Source organism: Mirounga leonina, unplaced genomic scaffold (assembly GCF_011800145.1).
Source record: "Mirounga leonina isolate KUSES-001 unplaced genomic scaffold, KU_Mleo_1.0 Mir_118, whole genome shotgun sequence".
Classification (NCBI taxonomy): Eukaryota; Metazoa; Chordata; class Mammalia; order Carnivora; family Phocidae; genus Mirounga; species Mirounga leonina.
The window spans coordinates 870684-892816 of NW_023270277.1; the positions used below are offsets into that span (position 1 = coordinate 870684).

Here is a 22133-nt window from a genome sequence, read left to right on the forward strand (position 1 = left end):
CAGAATCTGAAGGGCACATACATTCCACTGAGGACAAGACGAGAACCAGCAAGTGCTCAAGACGGGGATGCCAAGTCCAGAAGGAGAGAGCAAGGCAGGCGGGAGCAGAGGACAGCAGGAAGGGGCCGAGGAGCCGCGCAGACGTGCAGAGAAGACCCTGTAGCTCTGGAGGTGCTGGGGGCCCGGAGGCGGGGCTGAGAGCCAGCGGCCTGGCCACACGTGTCCTGTGGTGGAGACCCCACAATGATGGAGCCTGCCCTTGGCCCAACCCCTTGACCTCTTAGAGAGAAAACCAGAGACCGTTTCCTCCAGAGGCTCTCACTCCTTGTTGGAAGGCTTAACTGAAGATCAGGGACCTGGGAGAAGTGAGGATGGGTCTGCGCAGGGGACACCTTGGAGGCTGTGAGCAAAGGATGCTGCCCACACCCGGCCCCTGCCCTGAAGTTTGGGGCATCTCCCATTGTACTTTGTTGAAAGAGAAAGTTAGAGACAGAATGAAGAGAGAAAGATGTGCTGCGGAAACAAGGTGAGAAGCAAACCGTGGTAAGCCACATGGACGCGGATGATGGGAGGGACACGTGGCCGCCCTGAGACGCTGGCGCTCGTGGGGCAGACCTCCTCCCACGATGGGACGTGGGCTGCAGCAAAGCTCTGCCCGCCGAGAGCTGGTCCTGTGCCCTGACTCCTGCAGGGACAGAAGCAGTGAATCTCCAGTACCTTCCTCAGTGGCCAAGGGCAAGAGGACCTGAACCATGTCACTTGAGTAAAAAGTTAACAAAGCATTCGGAGATTTTAGCTTGGAGAAGAGAAGACGGCAGGAACCAGAGTTGCCGCCCTCACGATGGGAAAGGAGGAGGGACACTTGCCCCAAACGTCCCTAAGGGCCCGGGACCACTTTCAGGAAGGGCTTTCTCACCATGCCACGTTCCTGGAGGGTCCTGCCCCAACACCTGCGCTCAAGAACAAGGTGGGAGACCCCTGGAAGCGTGGGGGTCCCTAGGACAGGTTGGGCTGGCACCTGCGAGTAACCACCCCGAAGGGCTCCCAGGGCCAGGGCTCTGTCCACAGCCTGAGGCAGCCCAAGCGGGCAGCCGGTGACCCTCCCTCGGGGAGACCGGCCATCTCTTCCTCTCTGCGGCACCCACGTCTCCGCAGGTGAGCGGACATGCTCCCAGCAGGACAGACAGGCCCGGGGCGCCTGGAAAGCCCTGCCTCAGGGTCCCCACGTTCTCACACCAGCCTTCCACCCCCACGAGGGGTCTCCTCTCTAAGCAGGCATGGCCAGCCTTCCCGACCCGCACTTGAGCTGAGCACCACGCTTGGCTGAGCGCCGTCCCTCTGACCTCCTCCCAGAACCTTCCTCTCAGGCTGCTGTGCCCCAGCCTGACCTCTAGCTCAGCGCCTGGAGCCCCGGGTGCCCTCCCGGGTTATGTATCACTCACTCATCCAAACGCGGGCTCTGGGGGAGCGGGCGGGGCCCGAGCGGTGACGCAGCCAGCCCTGGGTTGCTCCCTGTGCCGGGCTCAGGGTCCGGTGCCACCGACGGATGCGCAGGTGTATGGTTTCGTCCCTTCTGCCTGGAGTGGTGGTTGTGCTGTTTGGTCTTCTGGTTAGCAGGCGAGGCCCGCGGTCCACAGAGCTGGTGTAGATGCTGTACAGCTCAGGTGTGTGGCACCGAGTGCAGCCTGTCCTGAACGTCCTTCTCGTTCTCAGCAGGATGTCTGCAGCTAGGGTTACACGGGAGCCCTGTCCCAGGTAGCGGGGGCTCTGCTGGCCCCGGGGTGCTGCCCCCCAGCAGCTCTCAGGGGAGGCCGGACTGAGGACCCTGAGGGGGTGTCAGTGGGCTGAGCCGCGGGGCTGCTGCGTGTCTGGGTGTAGGGCGCAGGCTGGGTGCTGAGGGGGCCTCTGCCCAGAAGGGGAGGTGTGCACAGCCCCACCCTCGCAGGAAGTCTGATGTGGAGGCAGAGGGGCCAGGACAGCGGTGGGAGAGGCTCAGTGCCTGTGAGCTGGCCTGCGCTTGCCCGGGGCACGTGCCTTGCCTACCCTAGCCTCGAAACCCACGGTATCAGACAGCCTTGCCCACCGGCACTCAGCTCCCCAGTAGGGGTAAGAGCTAAGATGGCCCAGGTCACAGAGATCCGACCGCTGACCTGTCCCTGTCTCGTGGAGGAATGGGTGACCGCCCTGCACCCATTTAAATCCCAGAGGGCAGAGTGCGTGCCCTGGGGCTCCACAGGGAGGGTGGCTGAGGACAGCCCCTCCCCAAGCCCGGGCCCTCAGCAATCACTCCGTAAAGGCCAATAATCACCGTGGGCCCCTAAGGTGGCCACTGACACACGTACTCTTCACAAGCATCCTGTGTGGCTTCTGCCCCATCAGTGCCGTGTCACGGACCAAACAGGCTCAGGGACACTTGTCTGGTGCCCAGAGCAGGAAGCAGCAAAGGGGCTCGATGGCGGCCATCAGCTGGAGACCAGGGTTGAACTGCGGCCTGAGGGAGCCGGCAGCAGGTGCAGAGGGGAAGGCAGCGCTTGTGCGAGGAGCATCCTGGGGTCCCCGTGCGGGCCGGTGGGGAGGAGAGAAAGGGAAAAGCCAGCGCGAGAGGGCAGTGCACAAGCACTCGGCAGCAGGTGGCGGCGGGTCCGAAGGCGCGGGTGGGGCGGCACTGTTCAGAGCAGGCTCCCCTGGAGAGCAGGCCAAGGAGCGTCCTCACCCCACCCAGGCGCACTCGCTGGACGGGGAGGGGGCTCTCGAGCAGAGCGCTAGCTCTCGTAGGAAGGCCCGCCCTGCACTGACCCGGGCGGCCGTACCCACAAGGCCCCCGCGTGCGGGCGCGCGGTGATCTGGGCCCCAAACGGACGCGCGTGGTTTCCTCCGTCCCTGGAGGTTGGTCCGAGCGAGTCCGGCCCTGCCCACTCGCGGCCACCACGTCGGGACAAGCGTCCTGTCCTCGAGCGTGTCGCCATCTGCCCGCGGACAGGAAGCCGGAGGCTCAAAGGAAGAAGGGGAGGGAAGTCAGGCGATGAGGGTGACAGCCGTGGTCCTGGCGTCGCTGCTGTCGCGGAGGGCGGGCCTCGGACTGCGCGCGGCCCTCCGGACCCTGCGGGGTCCGCGCAACCCGCGGGCGCACGCGGTTGGCGATCCCAGCAGGTGCGCTACGGGCCGCGCGCACACACACCCCTCACTGTCCACGCAGCTCCCGCCCACGCAAGCGCCAGGGCGCAGAGATGCGCCTGCGCAAAGGGCTCCTGGCAAATCACGCTGCGGGTCTGCGGGTACAGTCTCTGCCTGTGTTTCGGAAAGCGAGTTCAGATCTGAGTTCTAAGAAAATCGTTTTAAAATATGGTTGTTCCAGAGTGCGTTTTCATGCAAGTTTCATGGAAACTTCATTAGCCTACACTGAAAAGACGTTTCTTAGGAAAAGAATCACTTTGAAAATGATTTTTGTTATTTAAGCTATAAAGAGGAATAGGAAAGATTTTCCCGGAAAGGAAGGAAAGGAAAAGAGGAAGAAATAAAAGAGGAAAACTTTTATAATTGGGAAATCTCTGAGGGGTCAAGGGGCTGGCAGGCATTTCAATCTTCCTGTCTCATTAGCTGTTGTGCGGGAAGGTCTCTGGGGGCCCATCCGTGGGCCCGAAACACAGGACAGGTGTCACTGTCCGTGGTGGGGGGGCTCTTCGGAGGCTCCCGCAGGGCCGGGAGGACGTTCCTCACCCCCGGCGCCCCCCCGCAGCACGCAGCCCTGACTCCCGGAGGGGCTCAGGATGAGGAGTGAGTTGCCATGGCAACCATCATCCCCCTGATGCTGCAGGTTCCATAATGTGCAGGAAAACTCGGAGCAGCAGGGCCCGGAGGGTGGGGGAGGGCAGGGCAGGCCTAGCCTTCCAGCAGGGGAGGCCCTGTGAATGGTCTCCCACGAGGGACGACAGTGCACAGCCAGAGCCGGAAGCTGTCCGGACACGCACACCAGCCTCAGAGCTTTATGAACCATGGCTCCTGAGGCCTCGAGAGGCCACCCTGCAGCCACGGTGCCCCCTGGGTCCACCCGGGAGAGTCTGAGTCCCACTGATGCAAAGCTCGGTTGGCACTTCAGTGTCCTAACACGTAGAGCAGAATCATGTGCTGCCAGTGTCCCTTTGGTACGTGCTACTGAAGACAAAGCATGGACCCTGGTGGTGTGTGTGAACCCTCGGGCGTGGGCCCACGTGGAACTGCCCCGCCCATGTCATCCCAAAGACAGGGTCCAGGGAAGATGGCGCAGCCTGTTGGCAAAGCATGCTGGGCGTCGCTAGCACTGGGACCCCCATCCAGCCCTCTCCCTAGCCAACGGCGTTGCTTTAGCACGTTCCCCATGTGGGGCTGTGTGTGCACGTACGTGTGTGCATGCGTGGGTGTGTGTGACGGACAGGACTACGTGCCTGGCACCCACAGGCTCCAAGAGGAGCCCAACTCTCAGGCACGAGGGGAACACATTCAGCTCCCACAGGCAAGGGGCGGTGAATGGCCGCCAGCACTTGGCACCGTCCCTTCCCTCTCTCTGGTCTGATCACATCAGTCTGCGCGATTCCCTGGGTGTCAGGTTCTTACACGCTAACTCCTCTAACGTCATCCTCCCCTAAGATGGAGAAGATGGATATTTTCCCAGTTGCAGAGATAAAAAGACCAGTGTCATAAAAAGCCAAGTAACTAGTTCAGGCTAACTAGTTTAGTCTAACTAGGTTCTGGCTAACTTGCCCAGGCTAAGTAGTCCAGGCTACCTAGTCCAGGCTAACTAGTTAGTCTAAATAGGTTCTGGCTAACTAGCCCAGGCTACCTAGTCCAGGCTAACTAGTTAGTCTAACTAGGTGCTGGCTAACTAGCCCAGGCTACCTAGTCCAGGCTACCTAGTCCAGGCTAACTAGTTTAGTCTAACTAGGTTCTGGCTAACTAGCCCAGGCTAACTAGTTCAGGCTGACTAGTCCACGCTGCCCATTTTGTAAGTGGCCAAAGCAGGATGTGGATCAATCTGTGTGAATGTGGAGACTGTGTTCGCCTCATCCCAACACAAAGATTTTCATTTATTTTATCAGGAAAAGCATCATTGACCCAACAAACTCTTTAAATTTAAAGAACGTTAAAAATAAATAAACTTCATCCTTTGGTTGTAAAATTGGCTGCTGGAAGGACCAATGAACCTTCGTGTCAGTTTCTCGGGCCGAGGAGTTGGACATGGAGGGCTCTTGTTCTCCATGAGTGGGATGCCAATCCTTGCCGGGCTCACGAGAATTTATTCACCGAGGTCATTCACTGAACTTGTTTCCGGTCCACAGCAGACCAGCTACTTTCCCAGGAAGTAAGATCCCAGGGATCATCGGCTCTTTGTCCTTTCCCACCAGTAGCCGGGGGCACCTCAGGCCCCTTGTGCTGGCCCGTGGGGTCTGGTCTCTCCTCCCTGCTCTCTGTGGGTCATGACAGCCTGGCCACCCCAAAGGTCCTCAGAGAGACACGGCCCCATGGGGTCTGTGGACCTCCCAGGACCCCCCGAGCCGCGGCTGTGCTGGGGGGCAGAGGTGCTCTGTGAGGGAACTTGGGGGATAGCCCCAAACCTCGCCTCACTTCAGCTGTCTTTGGACCGCACGCAGCACACATGTTGGAAGAACATGACAGCGTGTTCTTTTCTCCTGGACCAGGGCACCAGCAGAAACCTCCAATGCCAGCCAAGGCCACGGGTCCCGTCCACCGTGAGCTCCAGGTCCTCCTGTTCTGGGTGGAAGTCGAGAGAGCCTCTGCACCCCATCAACGCTGATGGGGACTGTTTCTCCTCCAGTTAGAAGACAGGGCTGGAGTCTCACCTGCGAGCACAGCAGCTCAGAGGCTGAAACCAAAGCGCAGTCCTCACGTTGAAAGTCACAGACCCTCCTCCAGGCTCGCACGTGGGAACGGCTTCCAGCGCGGGGAGACGCATTCCCTCCTTGGGCCCCAGGTTTCAGACGGTCGTGCCTCTCTGCTGGCCTCACGGCACCAGCCGCCCTGACCCTGCTTCCGCTGTTTGCTGCTGAAGGGGCACTCTGCGCATTTTGAAGGCATCCTGGTCTTCTCAGAAGGACAAAGCAAGGGTGGGACAGCGGGACGTGGGTACCAGAGGAAGCCAGCGGGGCAGGGGCCACGGCGGACAGGACGGTCTCTACCAGCAGCTGGCCTGACTCCCGGAAGCGGTCATCGTTCCCCAGGAGAGTAACGAAGCCTCACCAGAAAGCTGTAATTTCGATGAACTGAGAATCAGATGATTTTGGTGTCTAGACCTCCTCTGTGCTTGCCCTCTAAGCCAAAGGCTGCCCCGCGGGCAGTGATCTGGAAATCCGGGTGTGTGTGCGTGGGACAGAGCGACTGGAGGGACCGAGGCCAGGCCCAGGCGGACTGGCTTCTAGCCCAGCCTACAGTGAAGTCGCTCTGGGCTCTGGAAAGTCGCTCAGCGTCTGACCCCTGTGGCCCGGCCTGTGGAATGAGGGTCTTGAGCGCCCAGCTCTGCCCCGCCCCCGCCGCCTCCACGCCCGAAGTCCTGGGAGACCCACATCCTAGGGCTGCTTTTTCCAAAGAAGAAAGCTGAAGTTCACAAGCTTGGATGACTTGCCAGAAGCCACGCAGCGAGGAAGGGGAAAGAGTCTGAAATGATTCCCCCTGACCCAAATCCCGCATCCCTTTTCCTGCATCGCTGGTGCTCAGCCACACCGCTGCCCAGCCCGAGGGCGCACCTGTCTCCGTCACCTGGCGCCCGGACTGGGAAACGTCTGCTGGAATGCTGGCTTTGTGTCCTGAGAACTGGGTGTGAATGAAGGGCCGGCACAGACGCTCGTCTTCTGCATCCGGAGGCCTTAGCTTCACACGGAGACCGTCATTCCTGCGAGCAGGAGGCTAATGTCGTGGGCCTCCTGGAAGCTGATGTGGAGGTCATGGCCGACACACGGAAATTGGGAAGAATCAACACGGCTTTTGTGTGAGATGCGGTATTTGTAGAAAGGACCGCACAGCACGCGGTACAGTGTGACTACGACCAGCCAGGGTGACGTGGGCACGGTCTCGTGCCGCTGTAACTCGCGGGTGGCTAGGAAACTGAAATCTAATCTGGGGTCCTAGGTGCCCGAGAAGTTGGGGTCTGGTCTGGCCTGGATCTAGGAACACAGGAAAGAGAGAGACGCGTTTCGCAACGTGGCCTGCACGGCTCTGACCCACAACAGTGCCCGCTGAATAAAAAAATGGCTGTTTCTATGATGTTCTCATCTTAAAACACGTGTCATCCAAAAAAGGCAAGAGAACTGAAGCAGGAATTCAAGATCGTTTGAAAAGTAAAGAAACGACAGAGACTAGGACGATCAAAATATATGCCAGTTGGGAAACTGGAAGGTGGGGAGGCGAGGGTAGGAGTCGTAGAAGGGGATCGCGCCGCTGGGAGTCTGAGGGGCTGACGGACAATTTCAGTGGGTGATTGTAAGGCTGATTTGCAAGTCTGATATAAGTATTTTAAAACTGTACCCTATTAGACAAGAGAGAGAAAAAGACATATTAGGAAGATGGAATCCTTTTATCTTTGAAATATTTTGATCTTGGTTGTTGGAGTTTCCAGTATGAGAAGTTTTCCTTCATTCACTCATCGTTGGAACTGGGTCAAGCTTTAGGTGTTGATTGTCTGTGTCTTTCTGCTCCAGGACTCCCTCCCCCTGTTCAGTCAGCCTCATTCTTGCTGGGGCCCCTGGGCCGACCCGCCAGGCTGTCACGGACTGCTTCCTGCCACCGTCTTGCCTCAGACCTTGTTCTTTCATTAACAAATGTTTATATCGATTTTTCTGGGCACCAGCTGCTATCCTGAGCACTTTGCAAACACAAACTCATTCATCCTTGTAGTGAACTTCCAGGTGGGTGCTAACGTCACCCCACTTTGTAGATGGAATCGGGGAGGTGAGTCCCTGGGAAGGTTGCCCGGCGGTGGGCCGCCCATCTGGGTCCCGAGCCAGGAGGCCTGGAGGTCCACGCTGCTACGCCTGCTCTCTGCTCCTGAGTTGGCAAGAGTGAGCGATGGAAACCCCCCCACCCTTGAGATGGAGGAGACGCAGGTCCTGAGGCTTACTATCACCTGCGGCCCGTTTTTTAAAAAACTCCAAGATATTTAACCACCTCCAGGTCTTTGAGGAGTCTCTGTTAATGCAACTGAAACATCCCGCCTAGATTTAAAAAATAGTTTTCTAAAGAAAACAAATAGATCCCAAATACTTGCAATGAAACAAATTTAAATTATTTCTACTTAGCCTAAAAACTCATAGCCTTTGAGGTCCCTGGGGAATTAAAAGTCAGAGATGGGCATTTTCAATGGCAGAAATTGTTGTCATGACACGAAAAGGGGAGAAAGCAGAAATAGCTCAGGGAGAAGCCAAAGCTTTGCGTCACTGTGGCATTATTCTGACAGGAAGGAAGGTGTGATGGAGAAAAACCCGTCTCTCTCTGAAAAGCCAGAGCCAATCACAGTGACTGAACCGTTCCATGAAGAGCGCTCAGGATGTGCTCAGTGTGGAGGGCCTGGCAGGCGCTGGGTGTGGGGCAGGGACAGACCTGCCCCCCTCCCAGGTCACCCAGCCCACCGCCCAGTGGGTTTCGGGGGTCTCTGACGGATACACGGGGGCCTTGCTAAGTCAGGAAAACTAAGCTGAAGATATCACACATTGAATTTTAAACAAGCAAACACAGAAAATCCAACAAATAGGAATATATACTCCCTTGGGCGTTAAGACATTTTGGAAAGGAGTATACACTCCAAGCTATTTGGCCCCAAAACGTCCTAACTGAAAAGCGTGAAGCTGTCTACCCTCTTCAGTCTCAGTCTGTCTCAGGTGTCAGGCGTGGGGCGGGATGGCCCGTGATGGGGGGTGGGCCCCGGGGTCACTGGATGTGCTCTCGGGACGAGGAGAGGTGACAGGCAGCCAAGCGGAGAGGGAAGGGTGGGCCTGCCACTCAGGAACTGCAGATGCACCCCCAGAGTCCCAAGAGAGAGAGGCCATCCCCCAAATAACCAACATGCACCGCATTCCCTTCCACAAACAGCCCAGGTCTTGAAAACATGTAAAATTCAGTTTTTGTTCTAAGAAGAGTTTTAAATGTGCTCAAGTGCCTGTAAATAGATATAAAAGCGAAGATGGCAGGTGATGCTCCCAGTCAGCGCTGGGATCCTCGGCTGTAAAGTGGGGCCGGAGGTGTGGTGTTCCCTCTGGTATTTGCTCAGTCATCAGACAGTCCTGGTTCAGGTGACGGCGCCTGGGTCGGGCAGCAGAACAAGGCTGGAGCCGGGTCATTCTGCACCTGCCGCCATGGTTGCACCTCTGTGTGGCGCGGGGGGATCGACTTCACGTGCCTGGAGCAGCGGAGAGCCGATGCCACTCACTGAGGCGGTGGCCGTCCGCCACTCTGCCCTACGCGAGGGGACGTCCTAAAGCTCACGCCCACCATCACCTCCTTTCCACCCAGGGCAGTAGAGTTTCCAAACTCACTCATTCCCGGTGAGCTCGCCCAATCCCCTCCCTTCACAAGGGGGGGAACTGGAGGTCAGAGAAGGCCACCCGCTACCCCCGCTGATCAGCGCTGACCCCACTCCACAGCCTCCCTTCAGATTCAGGGGCTCCTCTCATGGTTGTGTTGTACAAGCACATGATTCGGACTCATTCATTAAATCCTTTACTTGACGGCTTGTCTCCCCAGTGACGTGCAAATGCCCGTGGACTCTGTGACCTGGGTCACACTCTCATGGAGCCTCTTTCTCAGGCATGGCAGAGGTGACCAAATATCCACAGCGTGATAGGATACGGTCGCTGCAGGAAGCAGCCAGTGCATCCCGGGATCGTGGGGCCGAAGCGCTATGATCAGTGGGGGGTCCGGGAGCTCTGGGATGACCTCATGCTGTGGGTGGGCTTCAGTGGACAGAAGGTCAAGGAAGTCATCCCAAGGGAATGCGCCTGTGCCCATAAGGGTCACGTAATTTTTGTACCATGAACTGTGCATGTGTTTTAAAATGGTTATTTTAGGAATTGAGGGATCTGCAGTTAAGGTCTCTGAAGCCTCAGGGTGCAACAGTCTCATGTCTATGACTGTGGCCTCTCCTTCCTATTAAAGGTAAGACCAAGGCGCTTCTCCCACGGAAAGGCACAGCTCCCCGAAGTGCCCCAGCGTCCCTGCGTGTCCAGCAGCGTAGGCAGCATCATGGGGAGCCTGGGCACACCTCCTTGCGGCCGTCAGGGGAAGCACCCTGCTCCGAAGCCAAACACTCTTCATGGAGGACGTTCATTTTCACTCTTTCTTGACCTCCTACCAATGCATCCCCTGAGCCTCAGCCTGATGGGTCCAAGGATTCCCTCCCGAAGGAGGATGCTGGCCCTTATCTCTGTGTCCCACCTCTTCCATGACGTTGTACAGAAAACACATCCCTGGAATTCTGCCTCGATCCCCAGGATCAAGTCAGGGGTACAACTGTGATTTTTGCAATATCATTCAGTGCAAATGCACCATCTTGGTGAGGTTTGCGGGGGGCCGACACTGTCGATAACCTGACAGTCTCTTACGCTACCCCATTGTCGGGGGCATTCCATGACGGCGAGAAGGAGGGATCCTCGACTCTGGGGTCAGGGGCACATTTGGAGGGAACATATTTGTGACAGGGGTTTCCCATCTTGTAACCATGTTCATTTGCAGGAAGTAATCAGGTTCTCCGCGACCCGCCTTGCCGAGACCCAGAAGCTGAGCTGTGGCCCCGTTTCAGGTGGGGTGGGAAGGGCTGTCCTATTTTCTTTGTCTGCACTCACTCCTGGAGACTGAGCTAGCCTTGAGGCTTTAATGCCATCCCTCCGTGGAAGACCTCTGGCCCCACCTCCCCAGGGCCCCAGGGCCATGCAACTTTCCACACCCCACATGGGCACCCGGTCAGCCCCCCAGACACAATTCCCAGTCGGCACGCCCCAGGGTTCCCTGAGAATCGCCCCTCCTGCAGCTGCCCGTTTTAAGAGAGGGCAGCCACTGGGCACCTCGATGGGTCTCACGCCCATGTTCATGCCCTCAGCCCATGTCCTACTCCTCCTGTAAACCCTGCTGTTCTGCTGACAAAACATGCCGAATCTGGCTACTTCTCATTCCCCTCTGCTCCTGACAGGCACCGCTGCGTTGCCTCCAGCCCCGCCCGCCTTCGAGACCTCCCGACCGCCCTCCCCGCCCTCCCCGCCCTCCCTGCCCTTCTGCCTCGGGCAAGCATCCCCTACACGGGAACTGGAGGGCCTGTAAGCACATGTCCCGTGCTGTCACTGTTGTGCTCGGAGCCCCTCCTACTCAGAATAGAAGGCAGAGTCCTGCCAGGTCCTCTGAGCCCTGTGGGATCTGCCCCCTGCAGCTCTGCTTCACACTCCAGAACTTTCCTCCGCTGACCTCCCTGGCGTCCCTCTAAGTGTGTAGGGCCTGTGCTCCCGCCTTCCCCAGGTATCGGCACCAGAGAGGCACGGGGACTTGGTTTGTTGGCTACATGCCGGACACTAGAGTCGTGGTCCCACGCCGCAGGGGTTCACGTGCAGATCACCGTGAACACCAGACCTGTGCCTGTTGTCATTTTTTAAAGCTTAGATTAGAATCCTCGCATTATTATTTCTATAAAATAAACTACAGACACGTGGACAACACCAGCCCACTTGACAAAGCACCTTCACGTCTTCCACCCGTGTATGATGATCTCGACTCTGTGAGGGGTCTGCCCTTGTCCCAGCTCACAGGGGAAGAGCACCCTGGTGGGCTGTGCTCGCATCCGGCGTCTGGGTTCCCGGGGCCGGGGCTTTGTTGCTGCTTTGTTTGTTGAACGGAAGCTACAGAAACACCTCCCCACCCCAGAAGCACTATGGGCTATTAAAGTAAGAGTACCCAACCCGCATGTTAAGCAAAAAAATCAGGCTTCAAGATCACAGGTAGATTGTGATTGATAAAAGCAGTAGAGAGATGAAGGACAAGTAATGTTTCTTTTCCCTGATTTTTCAGTTTCGGGGGGCTTATATTTAAAAGTTCCTTGTCTTGTTAAGAGCACATTTGTTCCCTCTTAGATAGGAGGACACATGCCCTCCAATAGAGGGTGATTTCATACATCATGTATATGTTCATCTTAAGAGAATGAGAGTAAGTCATAAACATCACCAGTACGTGAGCGCGGAAAGAGAAGATGACGAACACACCGGGGAGGGGGGTGAGAAATAGTCATTACCACGTCCACACGGGGACCCTGAGCAGGAAGGGTGTACGTCCAGGGCACATGGCCCCACGCCCTTGAGTGTGAAAGCAGAGGTGGAGGGCTCTCCGTCGGCCCGGAGAATGAAGAGTCACTAGAACAAGTCCTAGATTGTGGCAGGTGCATGATAATGACGTCTTCAGAAAGCAGACGTTAATGGTAATTGGAACCAGGGAAGGGCGGGAGCTCATCTCTGCATAGCAAGCTCTTCTCTGTAGGCAGGCTAATTAATCCATAAGCAAGTTTGAAAGAGAAATATTTAAGATACTAATGGCAAACAGGCTTCTAACAACTTTAAAGCTCCAAGTATTAATAATGTATATGCTAATTATGAGCCAGGTTTATTTAGTCACTAAAGAAGGTGGCCTAAGGATCTGTCTTCGATAACACCTGCTTAATCAAATTTGAATTTCTGTACAAGTTTGAAAGTAATAAAGTTGAATATATTTTTAAAATAACATAACAGACTTTCTACTAACTTATAATGAATGGTCCCAAACAGTGAGGTCCATGCAGGATGCCAGAACTCTATTCTGAAAACAGCTACCCTGCGAAATTTATATCATATTTAGTTTTCATCAGTCTACACATGATATTAGATTAAAAAAAAGAGGTCAGTATATAAATATAAAAAGATCACCCTACTTGTCCATGGCTTAATAATAAAATAAAAATGTTGAGTAACCAGATGTTAAAAAAATCATAGGCTTTTTAATTGTAGGAATAAAATATTCCTGAGTATTTATTAGAATGTGATGAAAATATATGTAAAGAACAATATAAATGGAGCCTGGGGTGCAATGTGGCAGTCGAATATGGACATCCACTTGATACCTGTGACTCCATTAGGGTTAACAAGCGGAACGCCACCAGAAGTCCATCTCCCCAGCCACAGAGGCGGTGCCGTGCCCGGGAGGCTCCGGTGGCTGTGGCTGGAGAGCGGACCGTGCGGGTCTAGAACATTTCCTCCACCCTGAAGAGTTCTGCTGGACAGCTCTGGCATACTCTTTCATAATGCCAAATTTTTAGAAACTATTTACACTGAATGTTTTCTTAAAAAAAAACAACAAAACAAAACCCAGGTAAGACTGAGATCTCTCAGGTCTTGACACTGTTCCAGTGTTCATGGACTACCTTTGAATGCAGACGGCATATCTCTGTGTCTTAACTGCCTGTAGAGAAAACTATTAAGCCCCGGTAGGATCTGGAGAGTTCCTACATAGAGACGACAAAATGGAATTCCCTAGTGCCAAGGACTGGCTCTTTCTATAAAACCATAACTGAAGAATACAAGAGCCGAGACCTGATTCCCCTTGAACTGTCCCTCCTGTAGGATCACAGATCAGGGTTTGGAATGAAGCCTCGGACCGGTGAGGTTGTGAGCTGTTCTGCTCCCTGGTCCCACCTCACTGCCTCGTCAGCCCTTCAAAGCCTGTCTTTCCAAGCAAGCAAGAAACCGAAGACAGTGGTTCTCTCTCCTGAAATTGCCAGGAAAAAAATGCCCTCCAAAATCCTTGTCAATAATTTCCCAAAGGGAACATCTACTTTATTTCCAATTTTGTTCATTTTGCTCCAGGGAACTATAAATTAGTGAAGTGTTTACTGAAATAAAACCTCAAATTTACAATTAAAGGCGGACGTAACCTAGTCTTTCTCAGCCAGAGGTTTTCCCCAAAGAAGCTGGCTTCTCATCCAGCTCAGGGTTTGGGGTTCTGGCACTAATGTGGGGCTCCCGTGAGGTTGAAGGGGGGTCCTCACTCAGAATCACCCCAGGGGAGCCAGGAAGGAGATGAAAATGAGACCATATTCCCAGTAATGACGAGAGGTCAAATTTAACTAGCTATAACATATGAAGAAGACTCAGATCATTTGATGTGCTTCATGAAAGGAAACATGTCTAGATTTGACCCCTGGCCTGACAACACAGACAACAACAAAATATATGTATTTGCAACATATGTGTGTGAATACATTAATAACATGTTATACATACATATATATGCACACATATTTAAAATACCTTTAAAACTGTAATATTAAAAATAGTAAGGAAAATAATTTTTCCTTTGTTCATATGCGCCAAATATGCTGTGTATTTTGTAAAGAGAAGTAACTAATCCAGAGGTAAAAACATACATTTGTTCAAAGGGTAGTTTTTGAGTGGTTTGTATTTTATCTTTGATTAGATGACAAATTACTCTTTGTTCAGAAATAGGCGGTATATCATTCAGTGCTTCCTGATGCCTGATGAAATGTTTCATCATTTTCAGACTGGGGGAATGGAATGCTAAGGAAAATTTCATAGGAAAAAGTCTTCCTCATGGCCTTATTCTGGATGTAGAATACTCCCCAGGTTTGTCACAGTGAAACACATGAAAACCTCACAGCCAGCTCTGATTACCTCACACGTTATGGTCCACACTCGAGGAAGGATGCAGGGGTCCCGACTCTGGTCACACACACCACACCCATCGCCAACTCCCTGTAGCCAGGAGGACGGCAGACCAGGCAGGTCGAAGGCAAAACGAAACGTGGGTGCCAACGCACACCAGGACTCCACCCTCTCGTTACTGAGAAGGGTGCTGTCTCTCCCGGAGTGGGGTTTGCTGCCGCACTTGGTCCTGCCGTCCGAGCTGGCCCTCTGCCCCACGCTCGCTCTGTCTCCCGTCCGAGGCCACGAGACCCTCCCTGCTGGTCCCCTGCCGGGCCGCTCCACCCCCACCACCCGTGTGGGCTCTTTGCTTCCCTCCCACCCGGATGCTCTGGATGGAACATTTTTCTTCTCTTTTTGGTCTTAAAAGACCGACTTGGAGTTCCTTGAGGGCAGACACTGATTACAGGTTTTTCAATAAATACATGACTGAATGAAACAGCCCGGCTCATGGTTTCCTGAAAATGTCACAGTTTGTGCATCCACCTGGGAGCTTAGGGAGTGTCCAGATTGCCCCTCTCCGAAGGGCCGTGCGACGTGGGCACAGAGGTGTGTGCATTAAACACCCAAGTGTGACAACTGAATGCAACACACACACACACACACACACACACATACACACACCCTGTAGGGACAGCCAGCTAGAAAGGAGCACACAAGTTCCATAGGCTGTGGACCGGCCCCCCAGGCCCCCTCACCCGCACGACCGGCCCCCCAGGCCCCCTCACTGGCATGACCAGCCCCCAGAGCCCCTCACCGGCACAACCGGCCCCCCAGGCCCCATCACCCGCACGACCGGCCCCCCAGACCCCCTCATCGGCACGACTGGCGGGACCGGCCCCCCAGACCCCCTCACTGGCACGACCGGCGGGACCAGCCCCCCAGACCCCCTCACCGGCTCGACTGGCGGAACCGGCCCCCCACGCCCCCTCACTGGCTCGGCCTTTGGACGCGTGAAGTCCTCCTAAGCTAGAGGCTTGCTGACATTGGAGTGAATTAAAGTTCTTATTTCCAGGACATCATAAAAAGGAACAGATACAAAGTCATTCAGAAAATGTTCAATTAACTTGTACATTCTCCTCTGAATTCTGGTTAATCTTTTCACAAAATCCAACATTTTAAAGAGAGCTGTGGGATTTGTGTGTGTTGGTCTAGTTAATAATAACACTTACTGAATGTCTACTGTACCTGCTCCTGGGACGTCCCATCTCACGGGTGAGGACCCTGAGGCCCACGGGGTTTAACGGTGCCCCCCTCTGGCTGGACTCCGCTCTTTACCGTATTTTGCACGGAGAACTTACTCATGAAAAGCAGAGTGTCTAGATTACGAAACTTAAGTCTATACCTGCTGCCTTCTTTTGATGACCTAAGCCTGATTTTTGACTCTGAATTCCTCTGTAACCTGCACCGTAACTTGAAACATGCTGAGGCACAAACGGACGAAGACAGAACACCCAGACCACGGGTCACACACCGCCGGGGGACCCCACGTGTGCTTCTGGAAAGCACAGATCACTTTACAAAGCGAAGTAGACGCTGAAGTTTGCTTTTGGCTTTGCTTTTGGTCGGTTTGTGTGTGGATATACTGAGGTGAAGTTGCTACAATGTAGCCCCAAATCCGAACGCCTGGGATTCCCGCTTAATAATGTGGGTGTAATGCTGACCACCAGGAGGAGGGGGCTCATCGCAAGGACTGAGCTAACGCCACCACCGGCCGAGGACGTGGGTTAGTGAGGCTTACCCCACGATGCTCACTGTGGTGCCCTCAGGGCTCCAGAGACAGAGGGAAGCAAAGGCTTTTCTGGTTACCCTTCCCCGTGCGTGAGAGTCGCCGTGAGCCGGGACCTGAGTAGCACAGCTTCCTGTGCCTGCAATTCGTGTGTGTTCACCCATGTATGTTCATGCTTGTGTGTTCATCCCTGTGTATTCACCCATGTGTTCATCCACGTGTATGTTCATCCATGTGGTGCATGTTCATCAGTGCGCTCACATGTGTGTTCATCCGTGGTGTATGTTCATATGTGTTCACCCATGTGTTCACCCATGTGTGTTCATCCATGTGTGTCCATCCCTATGTTCATCCATATGTGTTCATCCCTGGGTTCATCCATGTGTATGTTCATCCTTGTGGTGTATGTTCATCAGTGTGGGTTCATTCACATATGTGTCCATCTGTGTGTATATGTTCATCCCTATGTGTTCATTGGTGTGTGTTCATCCATGTGTTCACCTGTGTGTAGTTCATCCACGTAGTGTATGTTCACCAGTGTGTGTTTATGCACATGTGTTATCCATGTGTGTTCACCCATGTGTGTGCTTATCTGCATGTATGTTCATCCATGTGTGTGTCCATGTGTTTTCATCCATGTGCATGCTCATCGGTGTGCATGTTCATCCATGTGTGTATGTACATCAGTGTGTGTTCATCCTTGTGTGTGTTACGTTCATCTGTCTCTGTGTTCATCTGTGTGTATGTTCATCCATGTGTGTTGTGTGCTTGTATGTTGACTGGAGTCATCCTCAAACATTCTCATTTTAGAAGTTTAGCTTTACTCTGCTTACCTGTATTTCTTATATTTAACTTATTTTAAATCAGTTCTACTTATCATGATAAAATAAAAAATCTATGTGCAACAAAATGTATTTCTTAGGGTATTTTAAAAACACTCTGTGGCGCAGACCTCATAAACCTCCTATGGTTGTTGCACCCTAAGTGCTGAGGTAGGTTCTCTGGGGGGGGTTGTGGGATGTGGGCTAGCGGTCCCCGGCCGGTCGCCAGCACAGGCCCGGGTGGGCTGTGAGCAAACACTGCATCCTGGGAGAATGGGAGAGCTGCTGTGTATCTCGCTGCCGGCAACACCGCGCCTCCCAATCTCCAGCACCAGGCTCGCCCATGGCACTACTGATCTGTGGAGGTACTGTGGTGTGTGGAGAAGGCCCTCAGCCCCTGATGGCCTGTAGGTCTACGCTGAGCCGCCCAACCACCCATCCCTCAGTGTCCACACCCAGAAAATGGGCCTAACCCTTCCCACGCTTCTCTCCGAAGAGACAGCGTGTGTGGAGGCCCCTTGTGAACTGCCTTTACCCCCCCACCCCGAGTGACTCCCGCACCTGCTTCCCAGCCACATGTATTCCAGCTCACACACCCGAGTTCTCAGCAGCTGGGACTGCTGCAGAACAAAATGAGCTTGGGAACGGAAACAAGGGGTCCCGGGAGCATTCTCTGAGGCGGGAGACGACCACCCTCCCGAGAAGCTGGACTCCCACGGCGGTTGCTGCTCCCCCAGATAAGGAAGCGTGCCCTCCACTAAAGGAGCCAGGCCCAAGTCGAGGGTGGCTGTCATTTAGCAAGGCCTGTGGATTTACTGTTGTAAACCGAGAAGGCGAGAGATTATAGAAATGAGGATTACGGGTAAGAACTGGTGCGTGGTAGACGTGGGTGAACTTCCTGCCCGGAGAACAATAGAGGCGGCAGGGTGAGCCGGCTCCAGGAGATCCTGGTCAATAATCCTCCCGCTGCCTAGCAAACTAAGCCCTAGCCAATTCTAGAAACACGTAGCTCTTAGAGCAAAGTAATAGCGGGGTCCAAGGTCAAAATTTTAATTCTTTGATTTAAATAAATGTAGCCAAGCTGAAAAAAAGAAGTTTTGTGGTATCTGAAGCTAACACTCCTCTAAGTCTCAGGTGAAAATGCCTAGGACAGAAGCCTGGAGGCTACAGAATCCACAGGAACACTCCCTAAAGGGCAGAGAGCCAAAACGTAGGGCCCCCACCACCCCCGCGGTGATGACACCCAAGTTCAAACGTCAAGAAGTAAAGGTGGAGGAGTCCTCCACAACTCCTTCTCCACACGGAGCTCACTAGTGGCAGGAACCGCGGCTGGGTAAGATAAAGAGCCGAATAATAAAGAGGTATCTAAATTTGGCCAACCAAAGTATAAATGGAAGCCAATTTGGGGGCCCATTTTTAGAGCTAATTGCCTCTGATTGAAATCGGCTTTGATTTGGCTTAAATTGGAGCCTCAGATGGCTAAAGCACCTACATCATGCCCATGTCTACAGTGATGGCGCATCTGGAAGCAGGAGAGCTCCTGGCAGGAGGATGCAGTTTCTCAAAAAAGAGGATGACAACGATGTGAGGTGACTGGCAAGCTCCTTCTGATGGTCCTTTCAGGTAATCTTAGCAAACGACATTTTTAGAGAAGAAACTTCCCTTGAGAGTCAGAGCCCTTGTTAGGCAGAGTTACTACAAAATCATTTTAATTTGAACAATTCTATCCACCACCCCCTCCCCCCTCGCCCCCCTCCCCCTCCCGCTAGCTTTTTGGCCTGGGGTCTCAGTGAATGTCACGGCTGGGAATCCTCAGGGCACGGGGGAGGAAGGTTCCAGGGACATGTATGTGACACAGGGCACATCAACCTGAAAGGGTCTGCACGCTGCATGGGCTTTCTTGCCCTGCGTCCCGCTTTGCGGGACGAGCCGCTGAACCGTGTTGTCTACAGCAGATGGGCCAGGGGCCAGGAAGGCAGTAGCTCCAGAGTTTGAATGGCATTCATATACACATTAAATTTTAATACATTTTCAGTTTACATATTGTACATCATTAGACATAAAATTACCCACTTCTTTTTATGAACATCCCAAATATGTTGACCTGGATAAGATCGGAGCAAAATGTTATCTCAGGAAGTTTAAGAGGTTTGAGGATCCGAGACCAAGAGTTTATCTGGCACAACTCATCTTTCCATGATCAAGAATGTCCCGCTAATGGCCAACTATCGAAATTCAGTGTCAAATGTGACAAGAGGAATGTTTCCAGAAAATTCCATAATAGAGGATTGCTTTTGGAGGTTATTGGGCCCCCCTGTCTAGTGTGTCTTTATGAAGAAGTAGAGATTCTTCACCTACAGTGAATAGTGTGATTTCACTCTGTCTGTCACATAAGCGGCTGCTGTAGCAGGGATTGACCAAACTTTGAGAACACTCTACGAGAAGGGCACGTGTGGGATTACTCGAGAGAAAGCAGCTGCACCTCAGCTTCATGGGCTCAACCTATGCTCCTATGCAGGAAAAACCACTTACAAGGCCTCCATGACTCAGGTTAAAGGTATTGAATAGAGGGGTCTCATCAATTAAAAGGTTAAAGGAAAACAAATATTGTAATCTATGGTTTCCTCTGTTTAGAAAGACTTAGCAAGTAAAAATCAGTCATTTAAATACTAGACTTTTTATAGCACACATTTAATTGGAACCCATAGTTTCGAAGCTTTGCCAATAACAATGGACCATTTCAGAAAATTGGTCAAGTTTAGATTTCTCAGAAAGGATCAATCAAAATGGGATTTACTTGTTTGCAAAGACAAGCTGACAAATGAGTATGGCTTTTCAATCAATCCCGATTAGGAAAAGGCCATTCCTCTCTGAAGATAAGGTCTCCCATCCAGGAAGAGGCAGGATGCAGAGAATGGACCCCTCCCCAGCACTGCCCTGGAGGATGTGAAGGCCAGCCACCTCCCTCTGAAGATGCGGATGGTGAGGACCATCGCACCATCTTCCAAGATGAAGGGAGAGAAGAAGAGAGTGCCGGAACCGGAGAAGTGGCAGCTCTGCTCGGAACTTCGGGTCAACATAACCTTCTAAGCCCAGAGTCAAGGGATGAAAACCAGCAACAACGAGACCCCTCAGAAAACTACTCTGGTCTCTGGGGGTGTTGAGACGCTAACCAGGGAGAAGCCGTCCTAGATACCAGTCATGCAAAGGCTATTTCTTGTTTACAGCTGGCCTGTTGGAACTGGATATGTGCCAAACTTTTGCAAAGTAGTCCTCATCAAGAAATTCAAAGGGAAGTTGCCACGGTCTGATGTGTTGGCCAAGTTCCAAGTGCAGTTAATCACGTTTTGATCATGAGGGAAGTATGGTTTTAAGCCATGAAAAAAGATGTCTTAACAAAGTGGGTTGAGTTGTTCTTGCTAAGTGTCCGTTTTGAGGTCCTAAACGCTATTTGTCCGTTAGGCACTGCGTGGATGACTCTATAGACTTTAAAACCGTTAAGTAAGAGGATGCCCTCCGGGTGTTTACACGCCATGAAGAAAATGCCAAGAGTCTTGTGATGCAAGGGCTAGTTCAGGAGGTCACTGAACATGAGCAGGTGATCTATGGCACTAGGGCCTTGGACAGGGATCCTGTAAAAAATGACATGATGTGAAACAGAGCCCTATACTCTGAGACAGCCCTGGTCTATTGCAGTGGGATGGGATGTAGGGTGGAATCCTTGGGAAAGGAATCAAATAGGGTCTCCAAGGAGCACTTTTTCTACATTGGAAATAAAGCAGTTTCCAAACGAAATGGAAGCCAAGCAGTTGGACGTGATGATATTTATAACATGTCGGGTAATTAAAAAATAATTATTTGGAGCTCTTGGTTCTCATTCTGTTGTGAAACTACTTTCAGGTCTCACCCTTCTTCCCTGACACACACCCTATATGTCCTCCGACTAGAGCACCAAAGGCTTTCATGCACTTTCTAGGACTTGTTCTGACTCCTTCCCAAACCCGTGTAGGAACTGGGTGTGGTTCTATATATACAAAGAAGAAAAACCTTAGTCTGGTGATATAAATGTAAGTGATCAGATTTATGCCTAAAATATAGAAAATGTTACAGGCACAGGAGAGCGGGAGAGCCAGTGGCTGGAGGGAAGAGTGTCTGAGTGCTGGTGGGTGCCTGGCTGTACCCGTCAGTGAGCCAGTGAACGGGACACGGTGCTGTCCTAGAGTATTTGCAACTATGACCGCAACATGCTTAGGGAATTAGCTGTCATCGTGGTGAGCTTTTGTCATTAATGCTATTTAAATGCCCATATTTTAAGTAATCATATGAACTACTGACTTCTAAAAAAAATACATTTTTTTACTTTTTAGGCTGCAATCACTTCCTGAAAGTTTGAGTACCTCTGTCCGGCTTCCCTTCCGTGTGCATGTGTATGAGGACAGAAACTACTGATGCTTTAGAAAATTCAGGATCGCAAGGCTATGGCATGAAAGCGCTAGAGACAAAGGAGAGGGAAGAGGCAGAGAGACTGTCCGGAAGGGTGACTGACGTCCCGAGGACCCGGGCGTGTGGGCTGCCGAGGTACTGCGTGCACAGCGGGTTTGCTTAAAGACACTTGTGTTTACACATGACACCTCCATTTTGTTACTCTAGGCGAACAGATCTTTAGAAGAACGATTGTCATGAAATCTTACTTGAGTTCTTGCGAGCTGGTGGCCAGCATGCTCCGAATGCTTCTGTCGGCGAGGGGGCAGCCCGACAGACTGTAAGACAGGCCAGAAGAGTCAGGTGAGTGCCGCCCCCACCGGCTTACGCTCCCGGACAAACACAACATACAACTGAAACTAAAAAGTTTAATGCAGAAAGTGATGGGGCAAGTGC

At 52.8% G+C, this 22133-nt stretch overlaps 1 protein-coding gene across 4 annotated transcripts in view; it reads right to left on the reverse strand.

Annotated features, from left to right (window-relative positions):
- Positions 1 to 22133, reverse strand: part of LOC118007339 (myelin transcription factor 1-like protein) — a 138663-nt gene that overhangs the window by 43415 nt on the left and 73115 nt on the right. For all 4 annotated transcript variants that reach the window (XM_035000368.1, XM_035000367.1, XM_035000369.1 and 1 more), the window contains exon 13: positions 21947 to 22015. In XM_035000368.1, the coding sequence (XP_034856259.1) occupies positions 21947 to 22015 (69 nt within the window). The remainder of the gene's footprint in view (positions 1 to 21946; positions 22016 to 22133) is intronic.